Here is a 21,473-nt window from a genome sequence, read left to right as displayed (position 1 = left end):
AGCGCTATTTCTTTATAATGCATGCCTGATTTTATTCGGCCCATTCCCCCCACTGAACACGCACTTTCCTGGCGTTTCAACATGGCGTCTCCTTTCGCCTTTCGTCTTGGCGTGAAAAATGCCGGTAGATTAACAAACCTTTTTTCGTTAACTCCAAAGGTATGTCTTTTTTATTCACTTATTATCTGTCATCCTTTTTGTGTGTTTCCTGTGAACTCTTAATGTCTTTTGACGATTCTAAATAACATTGATCGATCTTATGTCATGATCATCCAGGGTAAAGCCGGCGTATTGGCCTGCAAACGGTTTGGGTCAACTGCTCTTTCATATGAACAGGTAAACGTCTTCCTTGTTCTTAAAAAAAATTGCTATAATTGTGTTTAAGATCTCAGATTATACCGAGCTGGCAATCAAACTAGTAATTGTGGGATGATGAAATTGACTTGATTATATAAATTTATGCTTAATAGACCATTTTACAGTTGTGGACTTAGTACCCTAGAATTCGAGTCAATGCGAGGCTGACGGTGACCTTGTTTTGAAACAAATCTCCTTTGCTTTGTTATGGAAATTGTCCTTGAAAAATTCTAGTTAGCATAAACTAGATTTACAAAATAAAGCAATAAGGTTTGTATCAAAACAAGGCAACCATCAGCCTCGCTTCCATCCATAACTGTTTAGTGGCCTATCGTAACACTGATTTTCCGCCAGGTCTTTTCTGGAACTGCAAAGTAGGTGAATGTAAATAACCTTGGTGAGGTACAAAACCTGCAAAAGATAAGACGTTTTAGTATTTTGAGCAGTGTATTTCACTTTACGGTGATTTGATAAATGCAAATTTTGCATTTAAGTATCTTTGTACAGACACAAACAAAAATTCGCAAATAAAAGACTCTGTATATATACAGAGTGAAACTTCGCAGTTAATTAATTGCGAGCTTTTTACTCACTCATATATACGAAGCAAAATTTTGCAATTTGTTAATCGCGAGGTTTTACTCTAAATACATATTAATTACATTGATACAAATCTCGCACTTAACTATTAACTGCGAAATTTCTGTCTGTTCATAGTAAAAGACTCAAATCTCGCACTTAACTATTTTTCCTTGAGTGCGAAATTTCTGGCTGTTTATAGTAAAAGAATAAAATCTCGCAGTTAACCATTTTTCCTAAACTGGGAAATTTCTCTGTTAACATGAAAGAACACAAATCTCGCACTTAACTATTTTTCGTTAACTGCGAAATTTCGCTCTGTTTACATGAAAGAACACAAATCTCGCACTAAACAATTTTTCCTTAACTGCGAAATTTCTCTGTTAACATGAAAGAACACAAATCTCGCACTTAACTATTTTTCGTTAACTGCGAAATTTCTCTCTGTTTACATGAAAGAACACAAATCTCGCACTAAACAATTTTTCCTTGACTGCGAAATTTCTGTCTGTTTATAGTAAAGGACTCAAATCTCGCAGTTAACCATTTTTCCTTAACTGCAAAATTTCTCTGTTTACATGAAAGAACACAAATCTTGCACTAAACAATTTTTCCTTAACTGCGAAATTTTTGTCTGTTTATAGTAAAGAGACTCAAATCTCGCAGTTAATCATTTTTCGTTAACTGCGAAATTTCTCTCTGTTTACATGAAAGAACACAAATCTCGCACTAAACAATTTTTCCTTAACTGCGAAATTTCTCTCTGTTAATAGTAAGAAACACAAATCTCGCACTTAACTATTTTTCGTTAACTGCGAAATTTCTCTCTGTTCATAGTAAAAAACACTGATCTCGCACTTAACTATTTTTCCTTAATTGCGAAATTTCTGTCTGTTTATAGTAAAAGACTCAAATCTCGCACTTAACCAGTTTTTCCTTAGCAAGTTTATTTTAAATTTAATATACCTTACAAAGCTTGTGCCCGCAATTTTAATAGCGAAGGCTATTCGAGGCAGGTACAAGAGAAAAAAGAAAATTCTATAAATACATTAGACGAACAATCCTAGAAGCAATCTAGTTTGTCGTGTGGTTTCCCGGGGGGGGGGGGGGGGGGGGGTACTTGGGTATTTTTTGGGTGGGTATGTGCCGCCCGGGACTCCAAATTGGCACCCCGTTCGAAAAAAATTTCCCCTAAAATTGATACCCCGTTCTAGAATTCGCCCCAAAACTGATACCCTAGCTGTTCTAGAAATGGGCCAATTTTTTATACTCCGTTCTAGAAAGCTGTAAACTGAAATAGCCCTGTTTTTTTAAAAGATTATTCTTTATTTGTTCGACTTATATATCAAATAAATGCCTCTTCATAATCAGCCACAATTTTAAGCAGAAGTAAAGTCGTGATCCGCAATTTTTTATACCCCGTTCTAGAAAATGCCTCTGAAATGGATACCCCGTTCTAAATCAGGAGCTTCAAAATCACGACCCCGTTGGGTGGCACATACCCGTATAGGTAATGTATGGGAGTACCCCCCTCCCCCCCCCCGGTGTGGTTTATAGCCGAGAGTGAGACAGGAAGGCAGACTGTACTTCATAGGGAGGACACTTTACACAAATTAGATATTTCCCGACTCAGACCAATTTGTGGTCTCTTTTCAGCTGAATGTCAGTTGGAATGTCAGTCTTTCAGGCTCTGTTATTTGCGAAATATTTTTCCCGTTTTTGCTGTTGGATGAGTGGCAACAAGCTCAACTCCAAAATGCAAAAATGCTAGAAAGCTTCAATATCATGGCCATCGATTTATGGGTACTTAGTACTTAGGAAAAGAGACGAAAAACGCAGCTGAACACGTCTTCATGAAGAAAATCTTTCTTCGGGCGTGCGTAAATAAAGATTTTGTTCTTACCAGCTCAATAGGACTTATATAAGGCAAGCACACGCGCTAAGCAATTTATGAACCTCGAGTTTTTCCTCTTTTTGCTTTCCAAATCAAGTTAGTTCAATGGTTAAACTTACGTACGTATAAGTAGACTTCAAACAGGGAATCTGATAGTAAACCAGTAGTAAATTAAATATCTACAAGAGCCATAATGGGACCCATTATGACACACTACCGATCTCTTTAAGAATCTAATGAAAAAATGAAGCGGCCCCGCCGATGTTGCTGTTGATAATTGCCAGACAATGGCTGGTGAAAATTGTTGTCCCCAGTTCAAGAATTCATTTGTTTCAACTTACAAAGGATTTTTTTGTGGTAAAGAAGTCAGAAAAGGCCCAGCCATTTTCAGGAATGCTTTGGCTCACCTGGAATTTCGGACATCTCCCTCTCAAGTTTGTCTTTTGTCAGTGTAAAGGGTCTCCAACACTTTTTAGTTACGTGAAGCATGATTAGGCGATTTATTTCTGGTGAATCATGATTTAAAAGGTTTTTTGTTAGTGATTAAAATCACGATTTTAAATTTTTGTCATTAAAATTGTTTCCCACTAGGCTCGAAAGACCAGACTCGAGAAGACGGAGGAAATTGAACCGACATGTGCACGTCGTGAACAAATTTTTTATTTCAACGTGACATAGGTGAATGAAGGGTGACATCAACAGATTCGAAACGTGATTCGTGAACCATTTTGTTTTGCGTGATGAATTTTTAGCAATTGCATTGCTTTAAAAATGTACGCAATATTTTCGAATGACTGTGGTTTGGTTTTGACAGGACATGAAGTTTACACGGATCGATTCACCCAAGACGGTATTCGCCGGTCTTTATATCGGTCTTTGTCAGCTATAGCAACCCAGAAAATGGTTACCTGCGAGAGTTCTGTTCCTTGATATAAACAGAGACATTTCGCAGTTAATGAAAAATGGTTAACTACGAGATTTGTGTTTCTTCGCATAAACAGAGAGACATTTCGCAGTTAACAAAAATGGCTACCTGTGAGATTTCTGTTCCTTCATATAAAACAGAGACATTTCGCAGTTAATGAAAAATGGTTAACTACAAGATTTGTGTTTCTTCGCATAAACAGAGAGACATTTCGCAGTTAACAAAAATGGTTACCTGTGAGATTTGTGTTCCTTCAGATAAACAGAGACATTTCGCAGTTAATGAAAAATGGTTAACTACGAGATTTGTGTTTCTTCACGGAAACAGAGAGATATTTCGCAGTTAACAAAAATGGTTAAGTGCAAGATTTGCATTCCTTATTATAAATCGAGAGAAATTTTGCAGTTAAGGGAAAATGCCGAGGGTCAAGTGCGAGATTTGTATTCCTTTATATAAACCGAGAATAAATTCGCAGTTACCTGAAAAATGGTTAACTGCGAGATTTGTGTTTCTTAATATTAACAGAGAGAAATTTTGCAGTTAACGGAAATGATTAACTGCGAGAGAGATTTCTGTTCCTTCATATAAACAGAGACAAATTTCGCAGTTGATGAAAAATGGTTAGCTGCAAGATTTGTGTCTCTTACTATAAACAGAGAGAAATTTCGCAGTTAATAACAAATGGTTAACTGCGAGATTTGTGTTTCTTACTATAAACAGAGAGAAATTTCGCAGTTAATGACAAATGGTTAACTGCGAGATTTGTATCAGTATATATATATATGCATAGTATTTTTTTACTAATTTTACTTTTCACTGAGATAATTAATTGCGAAAGTTTGTCGTCTATCTGTAGACATACTTAAATGCAAAATTTGCATTTATATCTACTCCCTTCACTTTATGGCCACAGAATGATCAAACAAAAATCCTTCACTCAAAAATATAGCTTCAAGAGTTATAGTTGTACTGGTAGTAAGAGTGTCTGTCTATTTAAATCTCTCATAAGCAAGTAGAGAAATAATGATCATCTGGTGTACCATCCTCACAGATAAAAAATCTTTCCCTGTTCTCTCAAGAAAATTCACTGAAATTCAGGTCTCCCAAATTAGACTTTTTCCCCAGGGAGGACCCAAGACCTCTGCCCTGGAGGGAGGTGATTCACCCTTTCCATACCCCCACAGGCAAGAAGTTTTCTATCTAATCTATTACTGCCTTATGTACAGTTTTATGGAACTATTTTCTTATTCTTTGTTGAATTTTCTGGAGAACATTGATAGTTATTTGGATTCAAACCATAATTTGTTGCTGCCTTTACAGTCTTTGTACAATGTTCCTGAGACTAAAGTCACAGTTCTTCCTAATGGAATGAGAGTTGCTAGTGAAGATTCTGGACTGTCTACAGCAACGGTAGGTATTGGCAGAGTATATTGTACCAGTTAATTTGTCTTTAAGTTGAAAATGTAATGGTGTGGTGTATTTGGGCAAGTGGGTGCCCCACCTATTTCTACAGCTTCGCCCGTTAAGTACCAAGAGTGACTAACATCACATGGCCTTCGAGCGAGTAGGTCGCGCATGCGCATGGCCTTTGAGCGAGTAGGTCAAGCTATTTTTGAGCTCTAGTTCGGTGTAAATTCTGTTAAATTTCTATTACTAAAACCTAAAGCAAAGAGGAAGAAACCGATGTCTTTCTTGCTTTTGAATTCATTACACATATTTCTTCTTTTCTTTTTCTTTGCTTTTTACATATTATAATATAATATCTGATTTGTAACAGAATTAATTTGGCACACCTCGACTAGCGTTTTCTTGCTAACTGCGTGCCAAACAATTGTACTTGTAATGTTACGATAATAAATGTCTTGTCTTGTCTTGTCTTGACATCAATTTTCTGCTAACGATGTCAATAGATAATCAAGAGAGAGAGAGAGAATTAATGAAATGATCACAAGTGGGAAAGTGCTTTGATTCTCTTTTACCAAATCCTCCCAACCAACTCTTTAAGGAAAAGTATGGAGATCACTCTGGAGAAGTTGTATGTGGATGTTGGGACTCACATTTAAATGGTTAAAGCAGCTAAGGGTGTTGCCACTTGCCTTTGGAAAGAATGTTATTTCATTTGTAGCCTGCGTAGCAGGCGCTAGGAAATAAAAAACGCGCGCGAGGGAGACACGCGTGTCTCCCTCGCGCGCGTTTTTTCTTTGCGCCCATTTATTTCCTAGCGCCTGCTACGCAGGCTATTTCATTTGATTAGATTTGTCAATTCTTGGCAATTTAGTGGTGTGCTGATCATCGATTATGATCGGTCTTTGATCAAAATCTTTAAGTGATGGGATGACCAATATCATGGAAAATGTTTAATTTTTATTGATTATTGCAGAAAAAATAAAATTTGTTCTTGGCAAATAAGCATACATTTTGTATTAATTGGAAACTTGTGTGTTGTCTTTTAAAATAATAATCTCATAATTAAAGAAGAAAGAGAATTTGATTACCCAAAAGCACAGGAAAAATGCTGAGCTCAGTGGTCCTTAGTCAAAAGACTAAAAAAGCTTGTATTTCATGTACTTTAACTTGCGCAAAGGTGAAAAATAGATGGAATTCATACACTGTATAAAGAGATTTTCTGATTGTAATCGATGGTTCATTGGGTAGTGGGTAGACCAATCAGATTATTTCAGATAATTGATTATGAAAATCTCAGTTGATTCCCAACACTACTTGACCGGGTAACCACAACAGCATGAAACTACTCTGTAATTATAGTAGTTCTGTGATGTCTCTTAAAAGTCATTGTTATACAACGGCAGGTTGGTCTTTGGATTGATGCTGGTAGCCGATTTGAAACAGAGAAGAATAATGGAGTTGCTCATTTCCTTGAGCATATGGCATTCAAGGTATTATTGGCTGTTTGGTACATTATTAAGTTAAAGTAAAGTTTCCTTTGTGTAGGCTTATGGGGGAATGAATACTTGCCTTGGTAAACAATAATGCGTTATTGATCGAGCATGATGTCAAATAATGAATTTTGGCCAAGTTCCTTTTTTGTGTTTTTATAGACCAAGATGAAATTGAGGTCAATAACACTGCAAAAAAAGAAGGAGGCCAATATCCAGCCATTTTGAGGGTATAACAGGGTGCAAAGAAAATCATTTTTACAGCTTCCCATTTGGGTAAGCTGACGCTAGCATTTACTAACCCAGAAGCCATTTCAACTAGCCCCAAAAACGTTTTGACTAGCAGAATTGATTTCACAGTTCTTCTCTTATTCGAATTCCTCAAAAAACATCACTTATCCATGGGGCAAGTTAAAAACAGAATTCACTAGCCCGATAGCAAAATCCGCTAGCCCTGGGCTCTTGACACTACTTTCTTTGCACGCTGGAACAAGTGTGGTCAATAAAGGATTTATTATATGGCTACAGAAGAGAACTTTTCCCTACAGAACTGATGTGGGAAATCCTGAGCGGGCAAGATGGGCCCATCTTGCTCGCTTGCGTAGCCAATCAGAACTCAGGATTCATTTCATCTTGCCCACTTGAGAATTCAACCATTATGATAATCTATGACATTGACCACTAAGCTTATTTTTTCAAGATAGGTAGATATTGGTCAAGTCCTTTTTATGATCTTACCGGACACAAGGAGGTTAAGGTCTTCAAATTGCACCCACAAAAAAACTAAAATAAACTTAGTGACTGAAGAGATTACACCACTTCAAGAACAACTCATCTTTTCCTCTTGTGGATGCAAAGCAAGGCATGCAGTAATAAACAGTAGACAAGAAGGAGTAGTTTCCAGAGTTTGAAACTTGCAACAAAACTGTCTAGTTTTTTACGTTACCACAAACTACCTTGTACCTTATAGCCAAGGCAATTTTTTTATCAATGAGAATTTTATTTCAGGGTACAAAGAATCGTTCACAAACAGATCTTGAATTGGAAGTAGAAAACATGGGAGCTCATCTGAATGCCTACACGTCACGTGAACAGACTGTTTACTATGCCAAGGTCTTCAGCAAGGACATTCCAAAAGGTAAAAAGTTTCAAGAGGCTGCAAGTTTTTTGAAGAACATTTTCATGCCAGATTGTGCCCTTGTCTCCATGCATGTGGGCATGCAAGGCTTTTATTTGCTATTTTTCTTCTTGAGTGGTAATTTTAATGCCAATAACATATATATGTGTACTTGAAAAAAAAAGGGAAAAGTGACCTTCTGTTCACAAGGACCTTTTCAATGCATGCCTTCAGTTCTTAGAGCCTTGGTGCTACATGCTACAGATGCTACATGCAATGCAGTGTAATTAATTAAATTAATGTTGTGGAATATTACAGCTGTTGACATCCTAGCAGACATCATTCAGAACTCAACTCTTGGTGAGGCTGAGATTGAACGAGAGCGGGGTGTGATCCTTCGTGAAATGCAAGAAGTTGATACGCAGCTAGAGGAAGTTGTGTTTGATCATCTTCATGCCACAGCATACCAGGGGACCCCGCTCGGTAGAACCATTCTTGGTCCTACCCACAATGTCAAGTAAGTGCAATTTTTTATGATTTTTATTTCCAGTGGACTGATTACTTTTTCAGGGTGATCAAGGGTTGCGTAGCCTGAGAAAACAGCTGAAATTTCCCAACGCCACCACTGGCTTCTCTGCGAAATGACATCTGAGATGCAGAAATTCCATACTGATGATGTGTCACTACCCAGATCTGGATAGTGCTTCTGACTGGCTGAGAACAATTTGCTTCAACCAATCAGGAGTTCTACCCAGATCTGGGTAGTGATGAATCATCAGTATGTAATTTCTGTGCCCATTTCTCAGACATCATTTCACAGGGAAACCAATGGTGGAAGCAAAATGTTGGCTTTTTTCTCAGGCTAGGGTGGCACAGTGGTGAGAAAAACTTGTCTCCCACCAAAGTGGCTTGGGTTTAAGACCTGGTTTAAGACCATATGTGTGGGTTGCGTTTGTTGCTGGTTCTCGCCCTTGCTCTGGGAGTTTTTTTCTATTTGTGCTCCAGTTTTCCCCTATCCTCAAAAACCAACACTTCCAAGTTCCAATTTTATCTAGGACACTTGGACACATTTAAATGAGTTCTTAAGAACTCCTAAGAGCTTCAAAAACAAAACAATCAAAAACAAAATAATCTCAAATTGCAAAATTTCAATGTCGCTTTTGATTACAAAATGTAATTTTGGATTTTTGTTACATTTTGAACTTTTGGTGCTGTAGAGAACACTATCCAGTTTTCATCTCCAGCACGCAAAGAAAGTCGTGTCCGATAGCCCGGGGCTAGTGGATTTTGCTGTCGGGCTAGTGATTTTTGTTCTTAACTTGCCCGACAGGCAAATGCTGCTTTGAGGGGAAATTCAAATTACAGAAGGATTGTAATCAATCCTGCTAATCAAAAAAAGTGTTCGGGCTAGTTGAAATGACTTGTGGGCTAGTACATGCTAGCTACAGCTTGCCCCAATGGCAGGCTGTAAAACTGACTTTCTTTGCACCCTGATCTCTGAGCAGGTTACCTGTATCAGCAGCATTTTGTAGTACAAAAATAACAAGGAAAGCAACCATTTCATTTAAGTAAAATAAAGGTCTCCAAAAAATCTTGTATTCCTGGCAGCTTGTCCATTGGGCAAGCAGCTCTCTTTATTAGAGGATGGCTTGGCTAAATTCTTGCCCATTGGGCAAGTAAGCTTTAAATGTTACTTCCTCAGCAAGAAAATCTGCTTTTTCTAGACTACTGGACAGGTCCCAGTTGTTTAAACGCTGGATAGCTCTATCCATGTGATAAATCGCTATTCAATGGATAAGTATTGCTCAAGGGCAGCGTTCCAGTTAATTCTTTCAAATAGGGGGTCATGTAGACCATCTGAGGGGTCACCAAGACCACATGCTAATTTCTTTTGATGTATTTAACTTACTGTATTTATTCGAATAAGCGCCCAACCTCGAATAAGCGCCCACCTCGAATAAGTGCCCATCCTAACAGCAGAAAAAGTTAATAAGCGCCCACCCCCACCCAACCCTCAAACCCCCTCCTACCCCCCAAAAAATGAATAAGAGACTTCCCCGAAGACGTAGTTTTCTTCGGAGTATTTTACAGAAACCTTGCTTTGTTACGTCTTCGCCTTTTGTCATTACCATTTTTTGTTTTGTTGCAAAATAAACATACTTAACGTGCTGAAAATAGTGAAAATTTAATAAGCGCCCACCTCAAATAAGTGCCCACTCTCAAGGTCCAAAAATTTAATAAGTGCTCAGGGCGGTTAATCGAATAAATACAGTATTAACTTAATATTATGTCATCTGTCGGGTCAGGAAGCCTTCTTTGTCGTGTCATTGACCCGAGACCCATCTCTTTTCTGGAATGCTGCAAGAGAAACCAATTGTATTATTGAATGGATAGAGATTTACCCAGTGGACAGAGTTATCCACCATTTGAACAACTGGGCCCAGGACTTTTTTCAAGCTGTGTATATAACCTGTTGGTTTCAATTTTACTTTGTAGGACCATAACTCGTGATGATCTTGTTGAATACATCAACAAACACTACAGTGCCCCAAGAATGGTACTGGCAGCTGCCGGAGGTATTTCATGCATTCTGCTTTCTCTGATGCCAGTAGTAGTTTTAGACTGTCTTAATGAGATCTTTACACATAACTTAACAAATCCATTGCATACTTGCACAGCAATTTATTCCAACTCTTCTACACAACCAGACAGGGGAACTTTTTGAGATTTGAGTTTCATTATTTTGAGGATAATAATCCTTGTATAACTAGCAGTTTCCAGTGGAAAGTGAAGTGCTGCGAGTAAAGCATGACATTTCAAATAGTTTGAATCAGCTACAATTTCTTTTGATTTTTGATATTTGCCATTAACGGTGTCAAATAGGTGTGCATGTAAGGCGACACTACACAAAGGTGAAAAAAAGTGTGTTTATCAAGCTACAATTGTATAAAAGTCTGTGAGAATAAATCAGCATATTATTTGTCTCAAACCTGTCCATGATAAGGTTTAGAGCACGTGAGTGATGAAGTAAGTGAACAAGTGAATTTCCAATTGAGTTCAATACTAAACTGGTTCGTTACACTTCGTGGGCGTATCAAATCATTTTCAATCTTTGCTTCTGCCTTGTATCAAACATTTTACTACCAAGGGGAGAGCAAACCTTGTCACACGTTCAAGAAAAGCTCTTAATAACTAAATCATTAAGCTTAAATAAATCTAACAAAGCCTGGCTGAATACAAATTTGGCCAAAACAATGAATTTATTTACCACAGAGTTCCAGGAATTGTGTCAAATATTCTGAGAAACATATTTCTTCAATTCATGAGAACTTTTTACATTCACTTGCTTTCATACTCTTCGCTTGCAAAAACGTGGCTTTCTATAGGAAACAGGATTTCTCCGCCTCAGGTTTTCCACAGCCCACTTTATCGACAGTCGACTGTTCTAGAGGATACAGTATTTACTTTTCCCTTTGGAATGTAATTCTGAATCGATTGGCTGCAAACAAAAGGGCCTGGATTCGACGGCCATGAAATTGAGACAAAAAAGGTGTTTTACATATGTACCTGTAAACATATTTACATCCAAAAATCTCAAATGAGGCCAGCTTCGGGTAACAGGTAACCCTGGCTAGTCATACGTGACCTGAATTGGTCTGCTGCAACTTAACTGTGCACTTTTAAACTGGAGTACTGAACTTACAACATATATTGATATCTATCTTCATTACGTTCTTCCTTACAATGTAACCATTCATTACTTAACATGTATTTTTTCTCAACTGTTACTTGGGAAAATTAATTGTTACAAATAGCCATATTGTTAATTATGAGTTAATAATCAAGACCCAAATTCTCCTTTTCCACCTTCTGTAATTAGTCTGAAGGACTTTGGGAGAAGTTAAGAAATATGGTACTATTGTTCACAGGTGTTGATCATGATGCTTTGGTAAAGCTTGCTGAACAAAATTTTAGTGGTCTGAGATCGACATATGAGTCACAAGATAAGCTGACGCCCTGCAGATACACTGGCAGTGAGGTAAATCAATGAAATTGTCGCCATTGGGAAAACCATTTTAATACAAACAGACACATGCACATGTCAGAGCTGCAAATGACAATTGATCATTGGACAAAGGGTGTTTTCATGCTAGAGATGTTAAAGTCATTATCTAGTATAAATGTGGTAAAAAAGACAGATGTATTTAACGTCTGACAACATTAACATCTTCTCTTAAGTGTGTCGTTCAGATGGCATGGACTACCCTAACACAACGGGAAGAGTCAGAGTTGTGTATTTTTTACAGAAAATTCTGTCTTTTACAGTGTTGTCGTCTACTTTTTTGTGTTCTGTTCAGATGTTAAATACATCTAGATGACTTAAATTGTCTCTAGCATAAAAACGGCCAATGTTCAACTAAAATTTGCCATGTCTGATGAAATCCATGCATTTTTGTACTTATGTAATTACTGGGAAACGGAAGTATCGGTACATACATGTACCAATGTATATTCAAGTGACTTATGTTACTCTCATTTAGAGTTTCAATCTCGTGATCATTTAAACAAATGGAGATTACGTCAGGGAAGAATGCTGATTACTACCTTAGATGGGCAATGTTATGTTAATGTGTAGATAACAAAAAAAAAGATGTTTTGCTGTAGACAGTGCTAGGTTTATGATGGTGACTGGTTGAAGGAGATTACAAATTAATGGTTGAATGGTAAGAAAAAAACTAAGCTCATTGAGATAATAGTGATTTGTCACAGTATTGCAGACCACTTGTTTGTCTCTTCCTTTAGCATAAGCAAATAAACACTTAACAACAAGTTGCCATAAATATGTTGCTCATCTTTGTCCAATAATAATAACATTATTGTTTACCACTATGCATTTTAGATCATAAAATCGTGTTTCTTGTTGACAGATCCGTTTCCGTGATGATGACATGCCATTGGCTCATGTTGCTGTTGCTGTAGAAGGCTGTGGCTGGACTCATCCAGATTACTTTGCTCTTATGGTCACTAACATGGTAAGATATTAATAATTTTCCCCACAAGACACTTAAAAATAATTTATGTACTTTTTTGGCTTTGAGAAAGCCCAAAGATAAGGCTTGTACTGTGTGGGCATGCATCCTCAAATTCAGTGTAATAAATTACAAGAACGAATGTAGCACCAGTTTTAGTAACATAAAAAATATGTTAATAATATATGTCACTAATCAAAAGTATCAGTAATAACAATAATAATAATAGGTAAATTAGAAATAGATATTAAGGGCAACTAAGAAATGCTCAGAAAATAAAAGAACCGAGCCCCCAGTGGGAATCAAACCCACAACCTTCCAGATACTGGTAGGACACATTGACCAATAAGTAAATTGTTAGTGATGATAGAAGATTTTCAAAGGGATAAAAGATAAAACGAAGGAAGAAACAAAATATGGGGCTAGGGAAGAAATTAGGGCAAGTAAAATTTGTTGTCGTTTATTACATTATTATTACTTTTTTGCTGAAGGGGTTGATGGGCTCTTACTTGTTTACCTCCCTTTGGTGAATTACATTGTAAAATTAATACGTAATAGTAATAAACAAACACTTAACTTAAACTATCTGCAAACCAAACTCCTACACAGTTGTAAGCTTAGGCCAATAATGCTTTCTGTTTCACCAGACCTGTATTTTATAAACGTTACTTGTAATGATCCTGTCATATCATAATTGATTTGCTTTTCAATGTTTTCCAATTGATTTGTACAATTTGGTGTGTTATTTTGAATTTTTAGCTGATCGGCAACTGGGACAGATCATTCAGTGCTGGAAGGAATATCAGCAGCAAACTCGCACAGGTGGGGTAATCACAACAAATTGTTTTTCCTGGGGCAAATGCTGTTTCTGACATGAACCAAAATTAATTACAGTTTGGGTTAACCTGTCATCACCTGTTGGGTCAAATAGCTGAATTAATTCAGCTGAACTTTAACCAAAAAATTGATCCAAATACAGTCAGCTGAACTGAGCCACAATCCTTGCACATAATTTGAGTTGGGACAGTCCCCTTGCAACACCCATAATCCAACAAAAAGTTGTGTTCCTTCCCTCCCAGTGTTGAATTTCAGTCTTCTGTGATGCCAACTGGCAAAGACCAACATTGGGATTGCAGAAAATATCATAACTGTCCCAACTAATGTAACAAGTATTGTAGGTAATATGTGGGCACTTCACATGAGGTCAACTCTATTACTAAAGTCTGGCTCATGTGAAGTACAGCAATATTAACCCAGGCCCAAATTTATGTACATGTATGAAAAGTCTGAATTTTGTTTAGTTGGTGAAAATGAGCCTCTGCAACATAACACTGAAACTCTTTATTATAATGGTTGAATTTGGGGTCCCAATAACAGACCAAAACCTAGAACCACTTTGTACCGTGTAACAAATAGTGCCACAGGAAACTACTGCTCAGTAGCTTTCTTTTGAATGGTCACACTTTAGGATTACACCCACAGACTAAAAAGTTAGAACCACTTTGTTCAGCATAATAAACAGTACCACAGGAAAGTATTGGATACTAAGTAACTTTCATTTGAATGGTCACACTTAAGGATTTAGTTGACAGACTCAAACATAAAATATTCTTGTCAAACTTCTGTATGAATTTCTAACTAGTATGGCTGAAGCAGTTGTTAGCTCAGTTTAGTCATTGGTATCAGAAACATGACAGCAGCCTCGAAACGCAGTTCATTTGTTTACTGTTAAAGGCATTCAGTAGAAGATCCAGACCTTCAGATGGGGGGAGGGGGGGAGGGCGCTCATCCAGACCCTGAGATAAAGGGGGGGCGCGCAGTCTCCAAAAAAATTTTTTTTCGGCCCTTCGGATCTGGATCCGCCACTGGCATACATGTATACTGACCAAACAAGTAAACTTTTGGTAATCCTTTTTGTGCCGCTTTATTTGTATTCAAAGTGTTTCAGTGGAAAAACCTTCAGACAGCTGTTTGGCTCTCATTTGCTGTGTTGTTTTTTGTCCATGTATGTATTCCTTGACATATTGTCTGTGAAGACTCTGACCATAAGTGCGGTACAGACAATTCTACACCTGTAGATCTGGTTTAGAAAGTCTAATAGTCTGAAATGTCACCTGTCTCATAGCCCCACCCCTCCCCAATGGGCAGCCACTCATTCAAAGGGGGTGGGGGGGGCGGAGAATGACAAATACACGAATAATAACCAAATTAAAAGTTAAAGTATTATTTTTTGTTTTTTGTAGGACATGATTAAACATAACTTGGCTCACAGTTTCATGTCATTCAACACTTGCTACACAGATACAGGACTATGGTTAGTATTCCCCTTTGGATATTATTTTTAGTGGTGGGGCCAAATGGGGCAATTCTGTGTTTCGGTTGTAAATATGCACAATTACCCCAGATAGGTTCTCATGGAAATGAGATCAAACAAGTGTCGTATGACTGGTTGAAAAAAAAAAGAGTTTTCTCCCTTCCCTCACCCATAACCCCTAATCATGTAAGCTTGCTCAAAGGCATGGCTTTTATAACGAGTACTAATGTGTTTGTCGATCAGCATAGGTATTCACTGTAAGTTTAAGTTGATCAATTATTGTTGCTGTTATTATTGACTTCTGCACTACATACAGTGTGGTCAACTTTGTTTTCACTTTGTCAAGCTGCCTTTCGAATGTAAGCAAAAAACTGATGGTCATAACTAGCTAGCTATTAGGCCTGAGCTTGACATTGTATCCTAGCAACATGCAGCGCATGCTCAACAAAGATCTTACTCAATTTGTGCAGAGCCTTGAAATCATGCCAGCTGGCTTCTTTCTCTCCTCCTAGTAACAATAGGGACCTCAAGCAACAACGACGGCGGCGGCTTCGAAAACGTCACTTAAAAAATGAAGTCGCGCTGCCTCAAACTTTATCGCGCTTATTCCATCTCATTTAATTTGTCAGATGTTTGCAAATATTTTTGGAGTTGAATTCTAAAGGATTGTATCAAAGTTCAGGAAAAGAAAAAGAAAGTTGTTGTTTTGCTAATATAAAGCTAGTACTTCTTCGCCGTTCTTGTTCTCGTCGCCGTTGTCGTTTCTTAGGGAAGCCAAGGAATACCCTCTGTTTGTTTTACTCCACAGCTTACTTATTTAACCAAAACTTGACATATGTGTTTACATTTTAGGGGAATTTACTTTGTGTCTGATAAAATGTCCATTGACAACACAATATACTGCATCCAGAAAGAATGGTGAGTGTTGAACATCTTGCTTTATGTCCTGTTCAATTTACCGTGAATCCTCCATTAAGCCCCCCCCGGGGGGCTTATTTATTTCAAGCCCATTTGCCGGGGCCGGGTGGGGGGGGCTTAATAGAGATGTGGGGCTTATTGAGAGATGGGGTTTCTCTACACTTTCCTCCCAAGAGTGAACAACATCGATTTTTTCCGAAAGGGGATAAATAATAATATTAATAATAAAAATAAATAAAATGATCAGCAAAATGATTTGACCTTTCATCGAATTTTATCAACTTATTCTTCAAAAAAGAATAAGGAGGTCAGTTCGGGTAATTTGTATGAGGATTTTGGGGCTGCAAAGGCTTATGCTGTTATTTTTCTTTTTCAGGATGCGTATATGCACCAGTGTAACGGATCACGAGGTGGCACGTGCTAAAAATCTGCTGAAAACAAACATACTCATGCAGCTGGATGGTATGTAGTTACCTTTATGCTGGTTTTCGTCCCTGAAGGCTTAAATCGTTGCGCAGTATGGAGCTTCTCCGTCAGAACAAATTCACACAATTTGAGCCAATGAGGAACAAGACCAGAATTTGTCAAATTTATATTGCTTTTCCAGATGTGCTTTTCCTGGCACTGTCCTTTTCACTTTTGCCGCGCTTTTCATCACTCGAACACTTCTCTTCAATACTAACAGTGGTTTTTTCTCGCACTTTTCATCATTTGAAAGCTTGCCTTCAATGACAGGGGTGTTTCCCCGCACTTTTCGTCATTTGAACGCTTCTTTTCAATAAGAGTGGTGTTTTTCAGCGCTTTTCATCATTTGAACGCTTCTCTTCAATAACAGTGGTGTTTTCCCGCGCTTTTCATCATCTGAACGCTTCTCTTCTGTACCAGCTGCGTTTGCAAATTTTCCCACTCTTTGTGTCATTTACACTTTCCCTGTGCTTTGGTACAAGTAAAACTCCCCTCCCCCTCCCCCCATTTGTTTCCAGGTGCGCCTTTCCGTTTTTTTCGTCCTTTGCACACACTTCCCGCAGTTTAAGTTTTTCTTGCGCCTTTTGTCATTCACGCCTGTTCCCTATACGTAAAGTGTCATAAAACTGCTGAAATTAAATATTACGATAATTATCTTTTGAAGCCTGAGAAACAGTCGACACTTCACGGCGCTACCACTGTTTTTCCCGCGACGGGGAAACTAGTGAAACAAATTTTCATCCAGTCAGAAGCACTACACGGATCTAGGTAGTGTGACGTCATCAGTATGGAATTTCTGCGCTCGTTCCTCAGACGTTATTACGGTGGGAAACCAGTTGTGTCGTCAGGAAAGGTCGGCTGTTTTCTAAGGCTTAGTTTTTTTATGCTAACTTAATTCGTCTAACCTTTATTCTAGGATCCACTCCTATCTGCGAAGACATTGGAAGGTAATTGTTTACAGCCTTTGTTGATGCACTGTACGTCATCAACATCATCATCATCTTTATCCTCATCATTATCATCATCATCATCATCATCATCATCATCATCCTCATCATTATCATCATCACCATCATCATCATCATCATCATCATCATCATCATCATCATCCTCATCATTATCATCATCACCATCATCATCATCATCATCATCATCATCCTCATCATCATCCTCATCATTATCATCATCACCATCATCATCATCATCATCATCATCATCATCATCATCATCGTTATCATCATCATCATCATCATCATGTAAACTAAGGCTTGAAAAACCACTGCAAAAACCGTGAACGATCAATGTAGCTCAACGTTGGATCAAACAAGATCGTGATCAGTCGAAAAAGATAGAGAAAATAGAATTAAAGTAAAAAAAATAAACTGCAAAGACTGATCAAACAACGTGAAAAAGGCTGAAGTATACAATATTTCGACTGGCCAATACCTGTCTTCATCAGTTTTATTAGATCATCATAATCACTTTCATCAAATGCGCAGATCCCTTTTGATACAGACGAATAACTAATTCATTTTCTTACTCGAGACTATGTCGATTTTTTCACCAGGCAAATGTTGACATATGACAGGCGTATTCCTTTGCCAGAACTTGACAAAAGAATTGAGGTGAGATATTACTTTTATCTAATTACTTCCTGTTTTGATTATTTGTTTGTCTCCTACACATTCTTACGACTAGCTTGCCAGAAAGTTATCGCGCTTAGTGCTCACTCCTTTCCGAGTTTGTCGTACGAAAACAGCTCAGAGCCTAGTCCCACAGGCGAATTCGTCTTGGTTAATCCTGGACTCTACCGTGAGCTGTGACGTCACTACCCTCGTAGACTTCGCGCGGTCAACTGGGCAAGAGAGAACGCTTCGGGACTAGGCTGACCAACTCATACATTTCCTTTCATTTTTTGTAGATGATTGATGCTAAGATGATCAGAGACGTAGCCACAAAATACATCTATGACCGCTGCCCTGCTGTTGTTGGAGTCGGTAAGTGCGATTTGTTAGATAATAGGGAGTTTAAGCAACGAAGTTTTTGAGCGACGCACGTCAATTGGAAGTAATCCTTTTTCTCTGTTGATATGCCTTGACGCTACCAAATCTGTATTGCTAAATGTTTTTGCTCTTACAGAGACGATTTGCCCTAGAATTTGTTCAAAAACACGGCCGTAGAATTCAAAGTCTTCTTCTGGTTGACGCGCGTCGCTCAAAAACGTCGTTGCTTTTACTCCCTACTAAAGTGTTAACCTCTTGGAAAAGACAAAATGAAAATATTGAACGAAATCCTTCTACTGTACTTGCTCAGTTACCATTTGTAGTGTCATTCATTGGTAAATTTAGGGGAGGGGCAAACTGAATAAGGGCAAGTGACCACGTACACCAACCCTCTGCCTGGCCAGCACCTAACCCCTATTTCACCCTGGCACCAGCAATATTAGACAGCTGTTTCGCCCTTATTAGGGCTCATCAGCCTGGAATAGCCGATTAAATGGACAACGCAGTGTATCGTAGGCCCTTCACTGCAAAGCAATTATTCAAGCACCAGCTCCAGACAATACATGTGGGAGCTGTTGGCTGGAAACTGCCTGGCCGCCCTCCTACGGAATGCGCAGGGGAGGTGGATCAACATTACTGTTGATCTATGTGCTAGGGGAGGGGCCTCGGGGGACGCCGGGAGCGGGGCCTCCTCTTTATTTTTAGATCAAAATGAAGTCCGAAGAGTAAAGAAAAATAATTTTGGAGGCCGGCCTCCCTCTTTTCTTGGGGTCTGGATGAGCGGGCACCACCTACTTGAAGATACAAATATTCGCCCTTGTTATAGCCTGCGAGAAAGCTGCCCATCTGGGGAATCGCGAGAAGTCACGCATGAGCAGCACGCGAAAGGAGATGCAAGGGGGTTGGGGGTGGGGCGGCGGTAGGCGACCTCGCCGCCTGTTCGCGCGTTCTCTCTCGGTTCGCACCAAAAATAGTGAGCTTACTCGCAGGCTCCTGCTTACTGTTACCAATGTAAAGGAAATATTCAGTGTTCAGTTTTGGCTGTCCTGGTGTAAGTTTGAAATTAGTGCATTTATTTCTTTTAGGGCCAATAGAACAGCTGACGGATTATAACAGAATTCGAGGAGGCATGTACTGGTTGAGGCTTTAGACTGGCGAGCCTCCTGCCGTTATCTCTCATTGTTTCAACTGAATATTCTGTAAAAAAATCAAAGAACGCTTTTATCGTTTGCGCTGTATGCAAGTGTTGATCTGCAAAAACTTCTGCAACGGTTAAATGTTGTTAGGATTCTTTTAATAAAATATGTGGTCGTAGCTTCTTTGATGTTTGCCATAAGTATTTAAGTTATGTAATTCAGATCTTTCTCGGCTGTTCCTGACGAAACTACGACGGCGGCAGCAACGGGAACGTCAAAAAAGCAATAGGTCTAATGCGCAAAATTACAACTCTGCAAGTGCATCGTGCTTTTTGGAAATTTCTTTGCCGTTTCTGCACAATCACAACGTGAAATGGCCAAATTTTACGTTCACTTGAGAACGGGAACGGCGAGACAATAAATTGCACCATCGCCGTCATCTTTGTCTGAACTCGGGTGCGGCTACTAGCAAGATACATGGGGGGTAGCCCCGTGGGTTTTGCACTTGCAATCCAGTACAGTGGGCGCAATAATTCTGTACGGGTAAAATTTTGTTGCCGGCAAAGAACTGCCAATGCCAATCTTGAAGGAAACGTGGATTTGCTTCAATCACGATATAGTTTGACAACATTTACAAGGAGTGCCAGTCCCGTGTCTTAAAATTTCGACCCGCCTCACATTTTGTGGATTTTCAAAATTGTCCCCCAAAAGCTATGCCTCTTCGAAAGTTTTACACCTCCTCCTCCCCCTCCCCCATGGGACGTAATAAACAGTTTTTCATCGGCTGTACTGTTGCGCTGACAGTTCTTCCCCCAAAGGCTCGATCTCTCACGTTCCAGTTGCAGGTAGAAGAAAAAAAGTGCTGGAATAGATGCACGCATGTGCGATGGGGTCCACACAAGACTTGTTGCAAACATTCTCATCCGCTGAGTCGCGGTCCTTGGGTCCCGAGTGTTCAAACGGTAGCAGGTCGTTTCGCCCGAAGTTGTTATTGAGATCGCTAAGAGATCGCTGGTCCTTTTTACAGCAATAGAACCTTAACCAAAAAACAATTCCTATAAGCCGTGTTGTAGAGAGTTGTTTGTCATTGGGCGAATCGACTTGCTTTTTGCGTCCGAGCGAAACAACTTCCGGCGAAACGACCACAATTCGTTCAAACACTATTTAGTGGGCCCAGCAAGCATGGCCCGGTATGGTTACTGGAAAACCGGTTCGAACCTTCTTCGCTTGGTTTTCCTGGAGGAAGCTGCTCTTAAAATCACATTTGTCAAAATTAAAAACCTTCTTGCCTTTTTTTCAGTTCTTCAAGGGAAAAACATGGAGTTAATGATGCGCAAATCAGTCCATACTCTCAGAAGAAATCGAACATAGCGCGTCTGATCTCCCAAAGGGCACAAGATGTCCACCGACTAGGAGTCATAAATACGGTCTTCGCAAGCAACAACCAATAACCTAAAATTCCGAAAATAAGCCCTTCATGCATGAGCCCCTCCATATTATGAGCCGCCCCTCCCAAGCTCGAAACGCAAAAAAAAAACCTCCTTTACATCGCCCCTCCTAATATAAGTCCCCGGGGGCTTATACTTGGAAATTCCCCTCTAATACAGGCAAAAACGATACAGTAGCCCATGCACATATATTTTTTTTGTTTGCCTAAAAACTATGGGGTCTTGGGTTTCTTCGGTCCATAGACAAAGTACTTGCTGTTCTATTCCGCCACCGTACACCCAAACTCCTTCTGATGGTCGTCGCTTTTTACCTGTTATCTTTGCGATGATAGAATGAACTCTCATAAATTTCCTTCCAACTATAAGCTAGCCCAGTCGATTTTAAGACGC

The 21,473-nt window shown here is 39.0% G+C and overlaps 1 protein-coding gene across 1 annotated transcript; it reads left to right on the top strand.

The window, feature by feature from the left end:
- The first annotated feature begins 35 nt into the window (after positions 1-35).
- On the top strand, positions 36-19,818 carry LOC140922647 (mitochondrial-processing peptidase subunit beta-like). Its single transcript, XM_073372634.1, has 17 exons — positions 36-159; positions 277-336; positions 5,076-5,165; positions 6,566-6,652; positions 7,661-7,790; positions 8,088-8,286; positions 10,266-10,345; positions 11,699-11,808; positions 12,698-12,802; positions 13,559-13,621; positions 15,043-15,113; positions 15,966-16,031; positions 16,408-16,493; positions 17,413-17,443; positions 18,064-18,121; positions 18,418-18,493; positions 19,585-19,818. The coding sequence occupies exons 1-17, from the start codon at positions 82-84 to the stop codon at positions 19,647-19,649; spliced, it is 1,455 nt and encodes a 484-aa protein (XP_073228735.1). The 5' UTR covers positions 36-81; the 3' UTR covers positions 19,650-19,818.
- Positions 19,819-21,473: the final 1,655 nt, after the last annotated feature.

Source organism: Porites lutea, chromosome 13 (genome assembly GCF_958299795.1).
Source record: "Porites lutea chromosome 13, jaPorLute2.1, whole genome shotgun sequence".
NCBI lineage: Eukaryota > Metazoa > Cnidaria > Anthozoa > Scleractinia > Poritidae > Porites > Porites lutea.
Note: the sequence above shows the minus strand (reverse complement) of the source record. Positions and strands in the feature narration are given on the sequence as shown.

Excerpts from the sequence above, each read along its gene's own strand:
- LOC140922647 (XM_073372634.1), top strand. The coding sequence starts at position 82 with ATGGCGTCTCCTTTCGCCTTTCGTCTTGGCGTGAAAAATGCCGGTAGA. Across the intron at positions 337-5,075 it reads CTGCTCTTTCATATGAACAG|TCTTTGTACAATGTTCCTGA; the intron begins GTAAACGTCTTC and ends CTGCCTTTACAG. Across the intron at positions 5,166-6,565 it reads CTGGACTGTCTACAGCAACG|GTTGGTCTTTGGATTGATGC; the intron begins GTAGGTATTGGC and ends ATACAACGGCAG.